Consider the following 22,472-nt stretch of genomic DNA (forward strand, 5'->3'; position numbering starts at 1 on the left):
AAAGTGCCAGAAGAGGGCTGTACTGTCGCACCATCTATACACAGACCTTGGTACATTATACAGTGGCCCAGGCCACTTTCATATACTGTAGAACTAATGTTAAATAAAACTCATTAGAGCAAAGTCACTTTTATCTGCAAAATTCACTACAATAAATTTCATTTTCCATGAAAAAAAGCAGAAACACACATGCATTTCTTTTGGCCTTGGCTCAAAAATTGCAATTCTAGAGCTCTGCTGAACAGCCAATTTGACTGCACTCGGTTTACTCAACACCAGTTACACTCTTCCAACAGAGTGCAGCTCAAGAAGGGTATTTCAGAAGACTGGAGACATTACGGGAGAATCTTGGGGTGCGTTAACGGTCAATCACATTCGACTGGAGTTCTACTTGCAGGGCTGCAAAGGTCTGGAGCTAAACTATCAGTAAGTCGAGCGCAATTGTTACAGCAGGAACTGGGGAAGGTCAACCTGCAATGCCACCACAGTGAATCAAGCGGTGATCACTCTGGAAAGTGCATGTCATGTACACTGAGGGGTCTCATTTTTTGTAACTAAAGGGGCACGTGCTCTGCATACTGACCTCAAAGTGTACTAATACTGTTGTGTTATGTACAAACGAGAGGAACAGACCTTAGGGCTCAATGTGGGCTTTGACAAGGAGTGGCAGTGGCAGTTTACTTTACATTGGTGCTGGCAAAAAGGAAACAAGATATCGTCATTGAGTGTCGCATTAAAGGGTTGATTTCTGACATCTTTTTCTGTGTGAGATTAAGATAATTCACAGAAAGGTACATTTTCTTTTTTACAATCCTATTTATTCATCTTTACCAGGGGTGTAGCAGTAGAGTGGTGGCTCTGAGGCTAGAGATCTGCATCAAATCCTATAAACCCCAGACCCCAGAAGTGACTCCACTCTACTGGGCTCTTGAGCAAGTGCTTGAGGTGTCACCTGCTGCACTTGGCTCCCAATCCAGGTGGTTTGGCAGAAGGTGGGTGAAGCAACCCACTATCAGCGCATGCAGCCAACCACTTCTACCAAGGGTTTCAATAGATAAAAAGATGACGATATTCTTTATACTATATTATACACCCCCACACACGTCAAACTAAGAAAGTTTCCATTTTAAAACAAAAAAATTACCAATACACCCTGGGCAGGAGGGATTAAAAAGTACAAAAATCTACGTTCACTTGTCTTATGATCCTATGCCCATCAATACATAAAGCACATTGTTATTTTTTTGTCTTATGCCTGTTGTGGGTACTGCACAGTGCATTTTTAATTTTTTATAATTTTAATCTCCCAGAGTAATGAATAGGTCATCAAATACAAAATCCAAAAAAAAAAAAAATAAGAATCACATCATACTCACAAAAAACAAAATATAATACATTTGCACTGTGACATTTAGAAACTCCAGCTTGATACAACTTCTGGTGGAAAACCAACCCCTTCAAGTTCACAGCTCTTCATTAAGTAATTATTCATCAACTCTTAATTATTTACACTACACTAAAATGATGGCTTTCAAGTCTTGCATTAAAGTCTAACGACAAATTCTTCACAGAATCAAATTGTTCCATATTCCATCCCAATAACAATGAATGAGGACACATGTAAAAGAAACAGGTTGCAATGTTGCAAGGGCGGCTTTGTTCTACTAAAATCTCTGTGGAGTTCCCAGCATATGCCTTCGGTGACGGTACGGCTTTGTTATTCTAACCTCAATCTCCGTCACCCTCATCATTTTGGCCACATTCACCAATGGTTTACAAAACAAAATGTGTCAAGTCTGCTGCAAGACAGGATTTCTTTACAAAAACAAAACAGGGAGCTGGATTTGTATAAAATCCAATAGATCTCCATCATTTTTGTCTTGCAAGTGGAGCTCATAATTTAGGTTTTGATTGATTGATTGAGATATATACATACACATACACACTCATATACACACACACACACACACACACACACATATTTTACACTGACAGGAGTTGTTAGTCGTGTCCCACTTCTGCTGGGTTCCGAGTACCACAGACAGGAGATTTTAGATTTTTTGGCGAGTCATAAATCTTTTTTCACACTACGAACTTTCAAACACTTTTTTTTTTTTTTTTAAAACTTGGTCACTATCACAAATAGCTGTTCACATCCACAGTGCATTTTATGAAAGTGGGTTAATCTTGTTAGTAAAATGGTAAAAAAATACACTGTGCAGTACCCAAAAGAAGCATAGGCCAGAAACATGTACATGTATGTGTATATATATATATATATATTGATTCTATATATACATACATACACACATATACATACATACATACATACATACATATATATATATATATATATATATATATATATATATATATATATATATATATATATATATATATATATATATATATATATATATATATATACACACACACACGATAACAAATGTATATACATACACATTTGTTACCATCGGTATTTTACCATCCAGTGTCCATTAATATATAAAGCACACACACACACACACATATTATATATATAATGTGCTTTATATATTAAAGGACACTGGATGGTAAAATACCGATGATAACAAATGTTATCAAGACATCATTAACTGCCCTCTGAGCCTTTACAAATTAAGCTGTATGATAACCTGTAACACAAGTTTGCAAACATTTCTACCAAACTTTCATTATTACATACTCTTCTCTGTGAACACCCATAATTTTTTTCACTTTCAGACCACAAAACCTTACTTTGAGGGGGAAAAAGCAGTCGAGCGCAAGGACCCATGGGCACTAGATTCCGATGAGAGTGCGCCAAATCTCATAGCTACCGTACACGTCTATCAGTAGCCTGCGTAATGATGTACTACAACACCTCCAACTCTCCTATTTCCACCTCCAATCTCGGACAGTCTGCCAAAGAATCATATCTAGACCTTAAAAAGTGAATGACATCATGAAGCATTAAGATGAAAAAGTTTAAATAATGCTTCAACCTCACATTCTGTTTTCTGTAAATCCTTTAATCTTTTAAGAATGTCCAAGTGCTTGTCTCTCATAAAATGTGCAGATTACGACTACTGAATAGGGTGGGGGGATTAATCTTGCAACACACAGTACCAGGCAGCAAAAGTATGGTTTTAAATATTAAACTAATGAATAAAAGGGACGTGTCTCTGCCTGCTCAACTGAAAACACAATGACAAACTGTAGAAACTAAAGGACTTTTTCTGTAAAAGAACATATAGAAAGTGTAAAGGGAAAAAAAAAGAAATCCCATAGCATCAGATGCCAGCAAAACAAACATTACATAACATGATTCAGAAAAACGCAACGAGACCAGATTTGCTGCTAGATTTGAAGGAATGACTCAAGCCGACATGGTAGAAAATGAATGTACAAGAAATATTTCTGGTCCAGTATTTTCTATAGCCATGGCAGTGAACAAGTCTTAATCCCTTCCTCTAAAGATGCATGTATCGCATTTCCCCACCAGCTTTTCAGGCGATTATTGGTTACATACTGGCTTCATTATTAACTGTAACTTCTTTCCTCTTTTCATGCTATGTATAAAAGTCAAAGGCAGGCTTCTTGAGTGCAATGTGATCGGACTCACCCTGCTTACACAACCCAAGCTAAGAAAAAAAGAAAAAACTGCCTCAGATTTCTTTCTCAGAAACAGCCACATTCCTGAGACAAAAGTAATGCAAAACGCAAGCAGCAACACACGCCGACAGAAAAGGAAGTGGTAATCAGTTGCTTTTGCCATAAATACCAACTTTATGAATGACTGTCCTGCACTTGTAAGCAGGGCTTCCTTCCTATGGGCGTGTTCACTCACTTATCAAAGGGATGGCATTCTTTACTCTTGTGTTTCAATATTTATGTTCATGCAACAGCTTGCGGGATGATGGTATCAAGCAGCTAGACATTTAACTATTAACCAGAAGAAAAAATTCACACTTAAATATGTGTTTTTTTTTTTAAAAAAACAGCAAAATTACTATCCTTTATACATAGCAAACATTTTACAAGAACTCTCTTCATATCTAAAGACGCAGACTGCTGTTTACGCCGAAACGGAATATCAAAACCTCTTCAAGGTAGGCACCTTCAAATTGAACACAACTGAAATGCAGTTAAAGTACACAAATACGTTAAACAGAAAAATACTTTTTATGTACATTTTGCTTCCATAGGCATACCGGTCACGCAGGCGTGGTAACTCCACTTTACACCAAATATCCTGCAGTGAGGTTTCATTTTTACACATCAAGTATCGCAAAGGCAGGACTACAATTAAAACATCAAACATACTTGCCACAACTGTAGCACATTTGACTATCAAGTAAACATTCTAGCCAAGTCAAGAATTAAGATTGGGTTGGACAAAGCCATGATCTTAAATTTTTAATCCTAAAATCAGTGCTAAAAGGAACTGACACAGAACCAGATTACATAGTACCTTTCATAATTTACAGGATTACAAAACAATTTACACTAATGTATACAGTATACAGCAGCCTTGTACAGAAATGTTTTTAATAATGTGACCATGCAGCATTTGGTGGACCTGTAATAATAATTCAAATATCCATTAAATGAATACCCTGCCCATTTTTTTTTGTTAACTCATGTAGTGATAGCTGGAAAAATCTGTAATATCGCATCTTTGAGGAGAATAGACATAATATTTCTGAAAGAATGGGAGCCTACAGTGAACAATGTTTGACAACAACAAACAACATTAAAAAGATCCCATGAAAAAAAATCTCCCATTACTCCCCCATATCAGTGCAAACCACTGGAAATAACCCAGGAAAATGAAAGTGGTCCACACATCAGATGCTTCTTCACAAGAGGTCTCCCTTTTGAACTGAAGGCAGGACTCTTGACCAATAAATGAAGAGAAAAGGTGGTTCTTCAATTTGAGTGTGACACCTTGTGAAGGGGCTTCCTGTTTGTAGACTACTTTCATTTTCCAGAGTTATTCATCTGACAATATTTAAGCTAAAAAAGTACTGGAGTTTTGCATGTTGTGAGCATATGATTGAATGTCCTGACATGTGGTTTATGCACTTCGAGTAATGTGAGGTTTTTCATGGACATCTTTGATATTGATTGCTGTAATTGATAATTCTACCACAACCTTTCTGCTGATAAAGTTCAATCTGTCCTGCCATCCACTTTTCATATAGTTCACAGAAGGGGTTGCAAGCTGGGAATCGTCCTTGAGTCAATTACAGAACACATTCATCCACACTCACCTTCTATTCACAGCTTAGGTATGTCAGGGGAAAACCGGAATATCTTAGGGTAAAAAAAAAAAAAATCCTCACAAACAACAAAGAAAATGCAAGCTTCACACAAAGAATACCTGGGTGAGGGTTCAAACCTGGGACACAAGATTTGTGAGGCATCAGCCAAACTGAACATAACACATATCTGAAAGAAATATCTGATGTAATGAAACAGATGAGCAAGTGTGCGGCTAAATGTACTTCGTTATTGGCCAAGCATCAACATGCAATGCTGCAGATCTCCTCAAACTCTTCACAATTAAATGCAATGCTGCAGTCAATGGGATGACGGACATGCTTACTTAACTGTTGCCAGTGTCTCTTTTTTTATCCCTTATCTAATCCTCACCCTATTTATGTACCGTCTGTAATTTATATCTACTCACACAAACATAAGCCAATCAAGAACTGCCAACGTCGCCCATGCTCATTCCTGACATGCACGGTCTGGTGCACCACCCTATTGTACAAAACTTGAATTGCTATTTCATCCTGTTAACAGGACTGTAGTCACTATATAAAACAAAGACTCTAAACACCACTGTTTACTGATCGCATCAATGCAAGGTTCTTGGCCAAGGACATACTATTTGCAAGTCACTTCTCATACAAATCTCTCTATAAAAAATAAGATCCCACAAGCACAATAAATATAAAACTACAAAGTCTGATACTAGAGGATAATGAAACTGGAGGAATGGCAGACACTGAGGAGGCAGCGAAAACAATTCATAAAGACTTGAACAAGGTCCTGAACTGGGCAAATGCTTGGAAAATGCAGTTTAGTGTAGAAAAGTGCAAAGGGCTACACACAGGCAAAAGGAACATCAATTATAAATACAAGATGGGAAACACTGACCTGCAGGAAGCAAAATAATTTAGGGTTTTATGTTGACACAGAGCAGCACGGTGGCACAGTGGCAGCGCTGCTGCCTCGCAGTATGGGAACCTGGGGTTCACTTCCTGGGTCCTCCCTGAGTGGAGTTTGCATGTTCTCTCCATGTCTGCGTGGGTTTCCTCCCACAGCCTAAAGACATGCAGGTTAGTTGCACTGGCGATCCTAAATTGTCCCTAGTGTGTGCCCTGCAGTAAGCTGGTGCCCTGCCCAGGGTTTATTTCCTGCCCTGCACCCTGCGTTGGCTGGGATTAGCTCCAGCAGACCCCCCGTGACCCTGTGTTAGGATATAGTGGGTAAGATAATGGACGTTGACACAAAAATTTCCTCATTTAAGCAATGTGTAGAAGATACTAAAAACTGAAATGTTAGGTTGTGTTGTAAAAACTGTTGAACATAAATTGGGGACTATACAATGCACTAGTGAGTCCACATCTGGACTACTATGTGCAATTCTGGTCACCACACTACAAAAAAAAGGCACAGCAGCACTTTAAGATGTGCAGAGGAGAGCAACCAGGAGCATCCCAGGACTTAAGGACATGTCATACTCTGACAGACTCCGGTGTTAAGCTTGTTCAGTCTCAAGCAAAGGAGCCTAATCCGAGTCTTCAAAATTCTCAGAGGCATTGATGAAATATATCTAGCTGAATTATTTCAACTTAAAGGTGAATCACACACTGTAAGACACCAGTGGAAACTAAGGGGACGTGCATTTAGGACAAGCGCTCTTTACGCAAAGAGTTGTAGGAAATCAGGAACAAACTGCCAAGAGATGGAATTGAAACAGAAACCTGACAACTTTGAAGAAGAACCTGGATTAAATACTGGAGCAGCTTAACATGTAGCTGAACAAAAAAGCCTGATGGATTGAATGGTCTCCTCTTGTTTATCAGATTTCGCATATTCAAAGATCAACTAATGTCAAGTCATTCTTAGGATAACCCTTTCAAATAATTAAGTCAAACTGCAGTACTTCTGAGCCCGAATTACGATTGCCTTCTACTTCCACACAAACACTGAAACCTTGGAGAAGTAATGAATCTACCATTTCTAGATAGACATTTGATGAAGAGCAATACAGGGAGATGTCCACTCCTCAGATATGACATAATGGCGCACGTAACAAGATACACACTTAAGTGAAAATGCAACAGGCTTAACCACAGATGTACAGTTCTTCATTTTAAAATATCTCTGATACAGGACATTACATTTTTTTTTTTCTATTTACCTTTAATGGACTGTGCACTTGGCTATGCGCACCATTTATAATCAATTCACAAAAACAAAGGAATGCATGAGATGGCAAATCAGTCTACTCATTTTCACGCTCCTTTCATGTATATACACGGTTTTAAAGATGGACTTGTAGGTAGACAGATAGAAATTTTATCTACAGGGTGAGGTGGTATATAGTTTTTTATACCGGAATGAATAAAAAAAAGAAGAAAACTAGCAAAAAAGAAATTTTCTGACTCGCGAGTTACAGTAAAGCACTTTACAGGCATAATGCTGGTGGTATAACAGAGTCTCAGTCGTGTTTACTGACACACTTCTACTGAATCATTTCTTGGCTGACTGTTCTCAGTGTTGGTGTGTCGCAGAGAGGATGTGCAGCCTTGTTCATAATGGCCCTCAGCTTTGTTTTCATTCTCTCCTTTGCAACTACCTCTACTTTTTCTGCACCAAAAAACACCCTTCACCTGACTCCTGCATACATCTGTTCGTTGTTCTTAACAATGCACCCTAATAATTAGTTCCAAAGGAATATGCAGGTTTACAGAACCAGAAAAAAAAAAAAAGTTACAAATACACATAACAAGAATGATCTAGAAGTACATTAAAGTGTAGGTACTGACTATGTACGGAGTGATTAGCATTGCACACAGTACAGGATGTCAGTCATTGGCACAGTATCTTCCACATAGTGCCACTGCCTGTTAAGATGTCTACAAGATAGATAGATAGATAGATAGATAGATAGATAGATAGAACTAGCTAAGTACCATTCAGCACATAGACAACAAGACCACCTTTGGCTGAGGGGTGTCTCATTACAAAGCCAGCTGGCGGAGTGTAGAAATGACCTCGTTTTGCACTCCTTGGAACACCACAGTTGTCTCAGTCTGTTGCTAAACATGCTCCTCTGTTTATCCAAAACCTCACACAGGGGGGTGACAGTCATTGTCCAGGATAGTAAGCGACTTCCTGAGTGACTGTCTGCTCTACCACTTCCTTCAGTGAGGCCAACCCCGACTCCCAGGATTGAACTAGTCATTTTAATCAGTTTTAGTCTGTTGGCATCACCTGGACTATTGCCCTATTCCCAGCACACTAACACATAGAAAAATACACTGGGCAATACAGCCTGGTAGAAAATGTGCAAAAGTGGCCTGCATGCACCAAATGACCTCAACCACCTCAAAAAACCAAAACAACTCTGCCCCTTCTTGTACACAGATTTTGTGCTGGTACTCCACTCAAGCTGGTCGTTCAGGTGCACCCCGAGGTACCTACATGTCCTCACCCCCTCCACATCTTCACCATCAATGAGAACCGGGAACAGAGTGGGCTTGACCCTCCGTGCATAATCATCAGATATTTTCCACAAGTGACAGCACCTGGTGTTGGATTTATAGTCTGAGGTGTACGGAATGAAGACAAAAAGGTGGTAGGACTGTTCCTTGTACTGCTGACACAGTCCACGAGCCTCAGAAACCACAGTCTGCCAGTCCAGATAGTCCATTATCCAGGACACCGTAGGCTCATCCACTGGCATGATTAGGCAATACTGCATATAAAACAAAGATTACTTCTATCTTAATTTCAACGAATGCCAGTCTCCATCCCATCCCTTGATTCCACAAAAACCACAAAAGACAACAATGACAAACAGACTTTCAATATACTCCTCCAGGGGGCTAAAGCCAGACTACAATACATGTGGGGGGCCTTCACATTTCTCAGGATTATTCATGCTTCATTAACACCTATGCCCAGGTCAAGAAGGCACAGAAACGTCTACTTTTCTGAGGAGGAGGAAAGTCCAACTGTCTCGCAAGATCCTAAAGATCTTACTGGACTTGTCCCACTGCGAGCATGCCGACCAAACGTATCACAATTTGGGATGGTAACTGCATGCTCTCAGACTGGACATCTCTGAAAACTGCCTCACACATCACCGGTGCCTCATTACCTGTCATAGAGAACATCCAGTGCAAACCGGTGCCTGCAGGTGGTATGCTAGCATCATTGGGGACCACTCTAACCCCAGCCATGGCCAGTTTACTCTTTTTCCTTTTGGGAGACGATACAGAACTATGTGCCAGGAACAGCTTCTTCCCTACCCTGCCGAACTCCAAATCTGCCCTTTCTACTTGACCTTAAAACCATCCATGTATACCCTAGGACTCTGTACCTACCGCAGGTCTACCAGGCTGCACTACAGTCTTGAGCCATTGATACCTCAGAACTGTCTGGGCTGTGCTGTACTTGCGCCTATACTACTATCCACATGTTACTGTTACTACTGTACCGTCTCCCACTGCTGTACTTAATTATATTTACCCGATTACTTACAATTACCTTCTATGAGCACTTCTTAATGGATGCAAAACTACATTACGTTGCCATGGTACTTGTATTGTGTTCAATGACAACAAACTTGAACCTACGATAATCTTAAGCCTAAACACACCTCCCTATGCTTTACACTCAAAGAATCCCCTTTAATAACTGAAGGAATTCGGCGCTTCAAGGCTGCTGCGTGCACGCGAACTGCCATCCAACAATCTGTAAACTGAAGGAAAACGTGACACCCAGTGAGGGTGGGGTCGCGACGAGTCTGCCACTCGGGTCCCCTGAAACTGCGAGCCCGCAGCTGGCAACGCTCTTGTCGCGAGGAGAACAAGCGGCCACCCAAACATTGTCAGTGAAACGTGCCTGCGCGAGACCCAGTCGAGCTCTGTCCCGCGGCCAAGCACGCACGTGTCACGCACAACAATAACAACAACACCTGAGGTGACGGCGACAACGAGCGGCGTGGCGCGCTACTCACACTCGGGGCAGCTGCAAAGGCGGGGCACCCCTCCTCTGGAAGACGCCGTCCACGAACACCCCGTTTTTGCCGAGACAGCGTAGATAGAAGTCTCCACCACCAGCCCCGTCTTCCCCGGCGGTAAAGATCTCCAGGTGCCGGCGTGAGATGAAGCTCGAGTGTCCCATGCTTACGTCCACACAGCCCTGCGATGAGTTCCGTCCGATGGTCACTGAACGCTTCTTCATCAAATACTCGAACTCGCGGCCCTCCAACCGGGCGACCGCCGGCACGGACACCCCGCTCACCACCGCCATCTTACAGGAGGAGGAGGAGGTGGAGGAGAAGGGGTGGTGGGAGGGGGGGGCAATTTGCAAGCGGATTCAAATGAGGCGGCCGCCTGGCTTCGAACTTTGGGTGGCTTTGCGAATGTTTTTGGTTTTCTTGGAGGGTGACGCCAATTGCACAAGAATTCATTAAACAGGGACCGCGTCAGGTAAGAGACCGCGGCTCCGACCCACCGCCGCGAGACAGAGAAAGGGAAGGAGAGAGGGTCAACCAAACCGATGCAGCGAGGCTGGAGGAACGGATGGATTGGCGACCGAATTGGCCAATGAGAACACGTGGATGGCTGGTCGACGGGAAAGTCACCGCCAATCGGATCGAACGCGTAGCCGGCTGCAAAAAAGGGAGAGGAAGAAAAAGGGGTTGGTTGGTCTGTGAGCGCAAAAGATTCGAAGGCGAAGGAGAAAACGCGGCACGGGACGTGACGGACTTCTGTCGAAGGAGATGCCTTGGAGGAGGTTCAGATTTTGTTTAATGGGATGCCTGACTAGTAATTAAAGTTTGGTTCCTGTTTAGCAGTAAAACACAGCCGGCAGAGCATGGCGTTTCGAAGGGGTGTTTTAAGCAACGTGTGGAACACGTGCTACCAAGCCGGCGCTACGAATTCAGCCGTGTGTCGTTTGGCTTTCTGGGGGGAACGAATTTTTTGAGCGTCCTCGGCCGCAGTTCTTCAATACCATAAAAGACCACGAGGTTGTCCTGCTGCGCCTGTTCGGCATTTCAGTTTTTCCTTTTAAACAACTATTGCAGGACAAGCCGGGAAATGTCTGTGCGGGCTCGGAGGACTCTGCGAGCCGCACTTCAATTGCCTTGGGCCGCTCCCTTCTCAAGAATCCACTCGGCGTTTCCTTTGCAGCCCGAATGTCGGCTGCAAACCGGAGGTTTACAAGTCGAGTTACCCATGGTGCACCTTGCCGTTCGTTTTTATTATGGAGGTCACAATCCGTACGGTTGGGGCGTGATAATGCGGTGCTTCACACTAGTGTCGCATTCAGGGACACGTCTCATGATAATGTGTAAGGCAGGGGACGCGCTGCCCCGGGCACGTTTCATCGTAGCTGACATGTGCTTTCATGTGACGTCACGGAAAGCGTCTGGCCATTGACCTATGCGAGGACTGTTTGTAAACATAGAGGGGGCGGAGCCACTGTGACGGCTGTGATTAGCAGGTGTCAAAAGAAGGGGGCGGGCATATCCACGGCCTGGGGGGTGCGCTTGTGGCAGGACACTTCTTAGTACGTGCGGTCGAGCATGGGGTCAGTGGATCTGGGACAGTGTTTGGATAGAATGAAGAAGGGAAAAAAAAAAGAGTCGACTCTCAAGAGCCTGCCATAAATGTGACCTGGCGGCAGTGCGGCCAAGTAGCCAAGGAGATGGCCGTAATAAAGAATTCTAAACTTTATAAATACTGATCCAGTACACTCTGAGCTGCTGCAGGGGATACAAACAAACACGGAGACTGAGGATAGGCGGCTTGTGTCAGAAGTGTGATCTGTGAGAAATTGTCCACCTGTCCATATGTGAGTCGTTGTAATCCAATTAAAGGATGAAGGGTCACCTATTACTTTCCTTTTCATTTAATCAGCTTTCCTGGTGAGGGTTCTAGTGACGACAGGCTGTGTAGGGCAGACCAAACTACCCTACACTGTCATTTCATTCACAGAAATATTCTGACCCTTAATTGAGTACTTTGTAGAATCCCCTTTGACAGCAATTCCAGTTTCAAGTTTTCATGAGTAAGTCTCTACAAGTTTTGCACACTTGGATTTGGCAGTTAATCCCATTTTTGCTGGCAGATCCTGTCAAGATCCATTAGACTGGATAGGAAGCAGCTGTAAGCTGCCGTCTATAATAAAGCAAACCGCTAACGATATTTATTAGAGTACATTTAATGCTTAAAAAAAGTCAAAGGTACTATACAGTCTAACTGACATTTCAGTTAGCAGAATAAATGAAACAATTTATAGATATAGTGCATTCAGAAAATATTCAGTTCCCTTCACTTTCTGCATACTTTATATCATTTTAAAAGGATAAACTTGTCAGTTTTGTCTGTCAAACTACACTCAATAATAATAACACATTTTATTTATATAGCACCTTTCCCGTGCTCAACCAATAATGTGAAAGTGAAAACACCCATTAGTCCATTATCCAACCTGCTATATCCTAAGACAGGGTCATGGGGGTCTGCTGGAGCCAATCCCAGCCAACACAGCGCGCAAGGCAGGAAGAAGCCCCGGGCAGGGTGCCAGCCCACCGCAGGGCACACACACACCCACACACCAAGCACACACTAGGGACAATTTAGGATCGCCAATGCACCTAACCTGCATGTCGTTGGACTGTGGGAGGAAACCCACGGAGACACGGGGAGAACATGCAAACTCCACGCAGGGAGGACCCGGGAAGCAAAATCAGGTCTCCTTACTGCAAGACAGCAGCGCTACCATTCTGCCGCCAAGTGAAAACATGTTCTTAGAAAAGTTAGCAAATTTATTATAAATCAAAAGCTGAAGTCTCTTATTCCTAGAAGTATTCAGACCCTTAGTTCATTATTTTGTAGAAGCACCTTTGACAGCAATTCCATCTTTTGAGTCTGCTTAGGTACAGTACAGGCCAAAAGTCTGGACTCGCCTCCTCATTCAAAGTGTTTTCTTTATTTTCATGACTAAAGGCATCAAAACTCTGAATGAACACATGTGGAGTTATGTACTTAAAAAAAAAAAGGTGAAATAACTGAAAACACGTTTTATATTCTAGTTTCTTCAAAATAGCCACCCTTTGCTCTGATTACTGCTTTGCACACTCTTGGCATTCTCTCGATGAGCTTCAACAGGTAGTCACCTGAACTGGTTTTCACTTCACAGGTGAGCCTTATCAGGTTATTTAGTGGAATATCTTGCTTTATCAATGGGGTTGGGACCAGCAGTTGTGTTGTGCAGAAGTCTGGTTAGTTGGACGATCATTTATTTTTCAACAGGACAAGGACCCCAAACACACCTCCAGGCTGTCTAAGGGCTATTTGACCAAGAAGGAGAGTGATGGAGTGCTGGAAATGGTCATGAAAATAAAGAAAACACATTGAATGAGAAGGTGGGTCCAAACTTTTGGCCTGTACTGTACGTCTCTATAAGCTTTACACACCTAGATTTGGACAGTTCATCCTATTCTTCCTGGCAGATCCTCAAATGTAACTATAAAAGATTAACAAGATTACATTTTCTATGGAAATATGCAAATAAATTTGTCAGTTTTGTCCATCAAACTACACTTCATAATAAAAATAATACATTTTATTTATATAGCACCTTTGCCATGCTCAATCCATAATGAGAAAGTGAAAACCTGTTTTTAGAAAAGTTAGCAAATTTATTATAAATCAAAAGCTGAAGTCTCTTATTCCTAGAAGTATTCAGACCCTTAGTTCATCATTTTGTAGAAGCACCTTTGACAGCAATTCCATCTTTGAGTTTGCTTAGGTGTGTCTCTATAAACTTTACACACCTAGATTTGGACAGTTCATCCTGTTCTTCCTGGCAGATCCACAAATTAAACTATAAAAGATTAACAAGATTACATTTTCTATGGAAATGTGTATACAAGAGCTTTCTGATGCTTACTGAAAAAGTGCCTTGTAAAGGTATTCTGGTAAAAGTTACAAAAGTTGCTGGGTTATAAATTACACTTGCAAATATGTAGTGTATTTATATTGCAATCTAACATATGTGAAGATTAAATACAGACAATAAATAATAGAGTTCATAATTAGTTGTAAAATGCACTAAAATAGATAGGTAGAAAAGGCACTATAAAACTAAACAATAGGCAGTAAATATAATAAAATACATAAAGACCAAATCAGTATTTTTCGGCAGACATCTTAAACTAGCTTATTATTAATAAGTATTTGCTCCATGTAAAATGATTATTTCAAAGACAACATCACCAATTTTGTCTTTAGCTTTGCCTTGTTGAGTTAGTGAGTATGAAATAAGACATTTAGTGAAACCAAATGACTAAAGTTTTTAGAATCAACAGCACTTGAAATCATATAAATATTATTACATTATATTGTAAGTAGTGAAAAACACAAATGGAATCATCATAAAGGTTTGGGGCGCAGTGGGCGAAGGATGGCTTTTGCCAAAGACTTTTAGCTTCTTGCATTTTAGGTCTGGGACGACATTTGAGTGTCTTGTCCCTGAGCTTTGTCAGATTGACTGCTTCTTCCTTTGGGGTCATATGTATTGTGGGTGATCTGGAAGTGGGTGGGAGAGGAGGCGGGGCTGGGATGACATCATAAAGGTCTCCATGACTGGGAGGGCAGAAATGGGAAACTGACTGTTCTGTAGCTCCCGAATTCTTCCCCCATGGGCCCTTCCACTTTTATAGCCCAGAAAAGAAAAATAATCTTGTGAATGTGGCAGTATGTTTACTTCTTTTTTGTGTAATTGTATTGTTTTGTGTAACAAACATCACCGAATTATTCTTTCATCCTCTTCCTGAGTGTTTAACTTTTTTCCTTCTGTTAATGTTTGTAGACTGCCTGGTGACACAGAGCCTTCACTTGACTTAGCTGCATGCAATGAAAGTTTCCCCGAGGCCTCTGAATTGCACCATCCCAAAATGGCTTGTAAACTTGGAATCACTTTAAAATCAGAACTTGAGCTATAAAAGAGCTGTTTGGATGTTTGTCACATCCACCTGCCTGAATGATTCCTAATCCTGAATTAATTAGTACTGGGTCACGGTGATCTGAAGCCATTACCAGCTAAATGAAGCACAAGACAAGAATCTACCCAGGACGGGTTATGAGCCTGATTTAGATTTGCTGATCAACCCTCCTACATGTCTTTGATTCATAGCAGTAACGTGTTTAGCAACAGGTAAAAGTTTTTTAAATATGTTATTGTTTAGTGCATTCTTTATTGGCTGAGTTGTGTTTAGCGATCAGTTTATTCAGACTGCTCCATTACCAGGCACAGGCAATCAATGGTGTAACGTGTGTTCCAGTAAAGTCGGTCGCGGCCATTATCTAGAACAGGGGTCCTCAATGCCAGTCCTGGGGGGGCCGCAGTGGCTGCAGGTTTTCCTTCTAACTCGGTTGCTTCATTAGAAAGCAATTCTTGCCAATAATTTAAATTTCATGGCTTGTTTGTGCTTTAACTCTGCTGTGTCAGCTCATTCTCATATCCTCGATTTTCTTCCTCTTTCTAAGGATCTCATCCAAATGATTTGAAGGCCAAAATGGAGGAGTAATTCTCAGTCCTTCACTTTTTTTCTCTTCAGTTTCCTTCCAAGTATTTAATTAAACCCAATAGTGCCTGATAAACACACACCGGTGTAAACGGTAACCAGCTAAATGGAGAAATGCGGGTCTTTTTTATATGTTATTATTAATTAGGAGCAATTAAAAACCAAGAATAGAGCTGTTTAAGACTAAAATAAGCCAGAAGGGTTCCAAATCTTAATTGAGCGAGACCACTAAAGTAGAGCAATAAGAACTTGTTATTAAGCAATTGGGTTAGAGAAAAAACCTGCAGCCACTGCGGCCCTCCAGTACCGTGATTGAGGACCCCGATGTAGAATGTAACTCCCCTTGACCCCATTAACTGATTCAACTATCAATTCTCACAATTTGATGTGTGTATCCCACTGCTGACACCAATTTAAAATATTCAATTTTGAATGCCACTGTTCCTCTGGCAGGAGGCCATCTGTTATATGGACCTTCTAAAGGTTCTATGAGCTGCAAGTGTTGCCTGAACCGTTTTTATCTTTCCAGACCAATATTGTGGTAGCATAAAGTGACTGTTTTCTGTCTGTAAAGATTCATCTTGCCCTGTTATGCAGTAGATGTCTATAACACATTGCCATGGCTGTGTAAGCATTTTGTAACTCTGAAGTAGGTCATCTCCCAAGCAGCCATGCTCCCAATGCACAGTGAAAGACTGGTTACTTAACTGTCTCCTTTTTTTGTGTGTCGAGAAGCATCTAGAAGAAGCGGGAAAGACTGCGATGATAACAAATACCAACTGATTGACAGAAAAACATGGCCTTCAGCTTCATGCAGGTGGATGACGGTTTCAATTTTGTAAGTATTCTCGTTAGATGTAGAACAATTCTGAACATCTTTGTGTTAGGAATCTCACTAAACTCTTAAAAAGAAACATCCACACTAAACAATGAGGCATTGTGTGGTCCAGCTGCCACCTTAATTTTGTGGAGTTTCTCTGGCATGTTCTGTTTGGCTCTTGGTTAACACACTTCTCACTACAGTAGATGGTCTTACTGTTACACTTCAGGTTTACACCATCAGTTATTGAAGGATGCCTGAAAGGGTTTGAGCAACCAGTTTGTCCAACTGGCTAAGCACTAACTTGATTCTTTTTTCCCAAAAAGAAAATGGTCCCAAGGTGTTTATTTTCTTCAGGAACATAGCTCTCTCCAGCTTTTGTTACCCTATTTTCCATTACCAACTGGTTATATTATTATTTGGTATTATCTATTCAAAAGGGTCATGATTTGCCATCTTTGTGTCGCCAACTGAAAAACCAAAAAAAAAAGCCACTTCAGCAGCCAAGCCGCTTACATTCCATTTGTCCAGCTGCTCATCACACCAATGGAGACACCGCCACTTGATTGGGTCCCACCTCACGTTATTTTCAATGTTTTTCAGGGATCCAGAGGCCAAAACGATTGCAAACCAATAGCTTAGAGCCAATGAACCTGCCCATCTATACTTGGAGATGCAGTCCAATGGCTGGAATCTCCATGTGCAATTCTTCTTGTACTAACTGTGTTGTTACCTGTTTATTTCAGGTTGAAGGCTAAGTAATCAACTTGGACCTCAGCGTTAACGACTGCAGTGCACTAGGCAATGCGTCGGTCTCTGTTATAGGCCATTTGGAATGGGATTTTTAAAAGCTGTGTTAATATTTGTTATGCGCGATTTGTTGGAATGATACATGCAATGCATTTGTCTCTGTTATATGCCATTTGGTATGGGATTCATAAAAGCAGTGTTAATGTGTGCGATGTGCCATCTATTGGACTGAGAAATGCAATGCATTGTATTATTTCAAAAATGTTTGATGTGCCATCTTTTTGGAATTACAGAGACATAGCAATCGGACGGACACTTATCTTTTATTAATGTGGAAGTTGTGGTCTCGGGACAAATGTTAACGATTATTATCATTATGTGTTTGTTTTGCCACTTTGAACAGCTGTTGCTAGGATGTGGGTGCCGGTTGGCTCGCCCGGCTCCCCAGAAGTCACATGACATGATGTTGACAGCGCATGCTCTCCTATTGGTCTTTGTTATTTTCAGGGCATTTGACACTTCTTGGCCATTTTCTGTTTAATAATCCTAGCAAGCCTTTTGACTACGAGTTTGCTTAGTGTTTTGGATTTGACGTCTGATACTCTCAGACTCTGACTTTGTTGCTTTTATGATTTGTCCATTTCCCGATCCCTTGTTGCCGGATTATTTTTATAGCAGGGAAGTTTGGGTTTTAAAAAAAAAAAAAAGCAGGTGGGTTGTGACATGAAAGACTGATATCAGACGACAGGAAGTGGTTCAATTTATGATTAGTACTATTAAAGGTGCTTCAACCATGTATTGAAACTATGGGGGCAATTAGTTTTCCAGATGGACGATAGGGGGGCTGGATCACTTTGTTCCTTTAATTAAACAAAGTAAAAATGTCAAAGCTGTATTGTGTATTCACTCGGGTCCCTTGTCTGTAATATTTCATTGTGTCTAAAGGTCTGAGGCTGTTCCTTGAGGGTATAGGAGGGGGCACTGTTTAAACACAATTATACTATGTGTTCATGTGATTGGCTGTTCAGGTGCCTATTGGCTCACCACCTCTTCTCCCAGCAGCCACTGCATTTCCATACTGGCATTGGCATGACCTTCCCTGCTGTTGCCAGCATATTATTGAGGTGTGTGTGTGGTGTGCGCCACCCAGTTGCTACCATTGGCCCTGGCCAACTCTTGCCAGCACCGGCTCACAATGTGCATTTTATAGATGGCCATTGCTACTCTTACTTTTCTGTAAGATTTTAGCATCTGTATTCCTTTCACTCCCATGCAGTTCCCAGTTTGACAGCTGCACAAAGCTGAGGAGCCAGCTGTTGTGCTCTCCTTCTCGAAGGGCAGAACTGATCTAAAACCTCATCGTCAGTAGAAGGAGGCAGAGTGGCTTATGAATTTATCAGTGAAAAAAAAAAAAAATCCAAGTATATCAAATCAGGTGGAGAAAGGCCCTCGGCTGTGAGCGTCATGAATCCATTACAGACAGCTTCCTACACTTGGCTGTGACGAAGCAGGGGAGGTTTGGTCACCGGAGCTAAATGATTTTTGTTGAATGGTGGAGCAAAATGAAAAATTCATCAGTGATGAGAATCCTTTAAACTATCAGCATGGCATTTGAATCTGCTCTTTAATCCTGATTTCACTGAGCTCTCCGCTCACACACTGCCAGCCAGAGCAGGAGATTTTTTTTTTCCCCCTGACACCAGTCTTCTACACAACTAGAATGATAATTGCAAGCTGTGCTCTGCCCTTGACTTTTGCCAACTGTGCCAAGGAAAAGGAAGAGAGAGCATCGTTTGTATCATCTCTGCGACTCCTTTCCGCCGCTCACTGGAGTGCAGTTTTACAGCCGCATGCTGAGCAAACACAGCCGACCCGTCACACTTTAAGGCAGAGGGCCTCACAGACCCTGAGGCTTTAGAATAAAAGCAAAAGGACTTACAAATGGATGCATGATGTCACTTACAGGTGCATTCAGGTACTTGGTGGACTTTTGTTTCGAAAGTTGGGTCATTTTTACACCATCAATGACAGAGACAGATGTGTTTTCTTTCTTAAATACTAGGGGCTTGCCTGCTCGCTTCGCTCGCCAACCCCTTCACCCCCATAACCCCTGGCCTGGGCTACGTGCCAGCCACTTCGCATCTCTGCCGCTTGCGTATGTGGATTACACTTTCACCAAACAACAAATCTTTTAATTCTCGTGGATACGCCTCTTCATTGGGAAGAAACGCTACTTTTCCCTGATGGCAACACGAATCAGACGATCTACAAGTCTCCGACTTAAAAGTTTATAAAGCCGGACAATATCGACACACTTCTGTCATATCACCTATGTTCATAGGTTTACCTTTTCATCAATATCGCATTGAATTTTGATTCCGTGTTTGGAATTCCATCGTGACAACGCAACGTATAACTGCCCGTGAGTGAATATCGTTTCTTTCTCTCTACACGAACTGTGTCTGACAATAGCATTCACACAAATGAGGAATGACTGAACTGTGTGTGTGGTTATGTGCGCAGGACTTTTTCAAATCTCTTTTCATAAAGTCTTGTCTCGTGGGGCTTGAAATTTCAGTTTCACCAAACAACAAATCTTTTAATTCTCATGGATACGTCTCTTCATTGGGAAGAAACACTACTTCTCTCTGATGGCAACACGAATCAGACGATCTACAAGTCTCCGACTTAACGTTTAAATCAGAACAATATATTCAACCTCTTTTCGCTGTTCCATTATTTCACCTAGTAATAATTTCTGTTTGTTTGCGCTAATACAATCTTCGCTATCATTTTTTTGAGACTTTCGAATTTTCATACTGTAATCTGCTCTGCATATGTACCACGCCAACTTTTCTGAATTCTTTACAACGGTCTTTGTCCGGCCCAGGCGTGGTTAAATCTCTTGGCACAAAGTCTCGTGTCGTGGGATGTGAAAGTGTCTCATCTCTCTACTCCAAGATTTTTTTTTTATGATAGAGAGAAGTTGTCATGCTTGTGCGCCCGGGGTATCATCTCCCCGGCTCTGCCGGGGTAAGCAATACCACTCCAGGACAAGAGAGGGCGCTGTCTCTAACGCTCCTGTCTCCTCTTTCATCTGCAGTTCTGAGAAGACGCCCAATGCAGGACACCTTGGCCCGCCCTCTCCACCTTGCACACCATAAAAACAGGTGGTCTCAGAAAGGTGGCATCGCATTTTGACCGTGCCTTCAACGAAGACAGAGCTGCCACTGTCGGGACCTTATTTTGACACATTAGCAGGCTTATTAAAGCTGACTTTGCTGTTTGCCAAGAGCGTTACACTCCTTGTTATTTTGCTCTGCCAATTAAACAAAGTAGCCTGGCTGGTGCCCCAACATTTTTTTTTTTTTTTGTTGGCTTCCCTCAGTCCATTCATCTGATCACACTGTCATATTAAAAAATACGTTATATACAGGATACCGTGTATATTTGTATTTACAGTATAAGTTGTAAGAGAATGTAATTACTTGTGTTAGGAAACACGTTTTACCTAAATACATTTTAATAGCATTTTAAAATATTGTGATGACCTGGCAGTGGGTGGGATTGGGATGACAAACAGAGCATGTATCCCTTTGTCCGTCTATCCATCCATCCATTTTCTGATGCTTATCCAGTTCAGGGTACGGGGTCAGCAGGCTGAGCAAAGATGCCCTAATGTACCTTTTCCCCTTCACCTCCTCCAGCTCCTCTGCTACCAATCTATTCCCAGTCCAGCTGAGAAATGTTGTGTATCCTTCCCAGTGTGTCCCGGGCTTGCCCCAAGGCCTCCTCCCAGTTGGAAATGCCCAAAACACCTCTGCTGGGTTGGCATCCTAATCAGATACCTGAACCACCTCAGCTGGCTCTGCTTTGGTCTCGTGAATATCTGCACTCCTCACCCTATCTCTAAGGCTGAGCCCAGACCCCCGGCAAAGAAAGCTCATGTGCGTCACTTATATCCGCCATCTGGTTCATTCGTCATTACCCAAAGCTTGCGACCATCGGCGAGTGTAGAAATGCAGATTGACCGGTAAATTGAGAGCTTTGTCTTTCAGCTCAGCTCTCTTCACCACAACCGATGAGTACGGCATCCAGACTTAAGTGTGGTTCAGTCATGAAATTTTACATTGCGATATCCAACTTACATTACATGTTTGTTACAAACGACATTATAAGGCCAATAGTATGTGGACACCCCTGCCAAGGACTGAGTTCAGGTCCTCCAACCACACCGACTGTCATCAAAGCCATCAGTTCAAGTACATAGCCATGCAATCTCCATTGACAAAGATTGGGTCGTACTGAAGAGCTCACTGACTTTAACTGTGGCAAGATCGCAGGATGCCACTGTTGTCACAAGTCAGGACATGAAGTTTCTGTCCTGCTTCACCTGTCCTGGTCAGCTGTAAGTGTTGGTATTGTGGAGTGGAAGCATTGAGGAGCAACGAGAGCTCAGCCACAAAGTGGTGCACTGCGTAATCTCACAAAGTGCAGCCGCCAAGTCTTGAAACACTAGAAATGGCCTATCCTGTGTGGCATTACTCACAGCAGAGTTTTCAAACTATTTCCTGGAAGCAACATCAGCACAAGAACTGTGTGTTGGGAGCTTCAGGAAATAAGTCTCCATGGCCCGGCAGTTGCACACGAGCCTAAGATCATTGTGTGCATGCCAGTTATCAATTGGTGTGGTGCAAAGCGTGCTGCCTGCCATGGGTCTCTGGAACAATAGAAATGTGCAGTGATGAATCGCACTTCGCTATCTAGCAGTCTGATGGACCCATCTGGGTTTGGTGGATGCCAGGAGAATGCTACCTTCTGGACTGTATAGTGTGTACTGTAAAGTTTGGTGGAGGAGACGGCTTTCAGAGTTTGGTTCCAGTGGAGGGTACTGTTGATGGCACACAATACAAAGACGTTTTAGACAATTGTGCACTTCCAGTTTGTGTTTCAACATGACTGTCCGTAAAGACATAAACCTTTGGGATGAATTGGGACGCTGATTGTGAGCCAAGTGTTCTTGTTCAATATCTGTTGTGAAGGACAGCCGGGTCCCAT

General features: G+C 42.1%; 1 protein-coding gene and 1 long non-coding RNA gene across 3 annotated transcripts in view; one reads left to right on the forward strand and one right to left on the reverse strand.

Annotated features, from left to right (window-relative positions):
• Positions 1 to 10,839, reverse strand: part of foxk2a (forkhead box K2a) — a 68,265-nt gene extending 57,426 nt beyond the window's left edge. The window contains exon 1 of the mRNA XM_039739269.1: positions 10,262 to 10,839. Coding sequence (XP_039595203.1) covers positions 10,262 to 10,557 — 296 coding nt within the window. The 5' untranslated portion in view covers positions 10,558 to 10,839. The remainder of the gene's footprint in view (positions 1 to 10,261) is intronic.
• A 4,015-nt stretch (positions 10,840 to 14,854) lies between these two features.
• LOC120517130 overlaps positions 14,855 to 22,472 on the forward strand; it is a 44,483-nt gene continuing 36,865 nt past the window's right edge. The window contains exons 1-3 of one of the 2 annotated variants that reach the window (XR_005630996.1): positions 14,855 to 15,474; positions 16,580 to 16,682; positions 20,518 to 20,796. This is a non-coding gene — a long non-coding RNA (uncharacterized LOC120517130). Of the gene's footprint in view, positions 15,475 to 16,579; positions 16,683 to 20,517; positions 20,797 to 22,472 lie in introns of those variants that run through there. The other variant, XR_005630995.1, reaches the window with a different exon arrangement.

This window comes from Polypterus senegalus, chromosome 17 (genome assembly GCF_016835505.1).
Source record: "Polypterus senegalus isolate Bchr_013 chromosome 17, ASM1683550v1, whole genome shotgun sequence".
NCBI lineage: Eukaryota > Metazoa > Chordata > Cladistia > Polypteriformes > Polypteridae > Polypterus > Polypterus senegalus.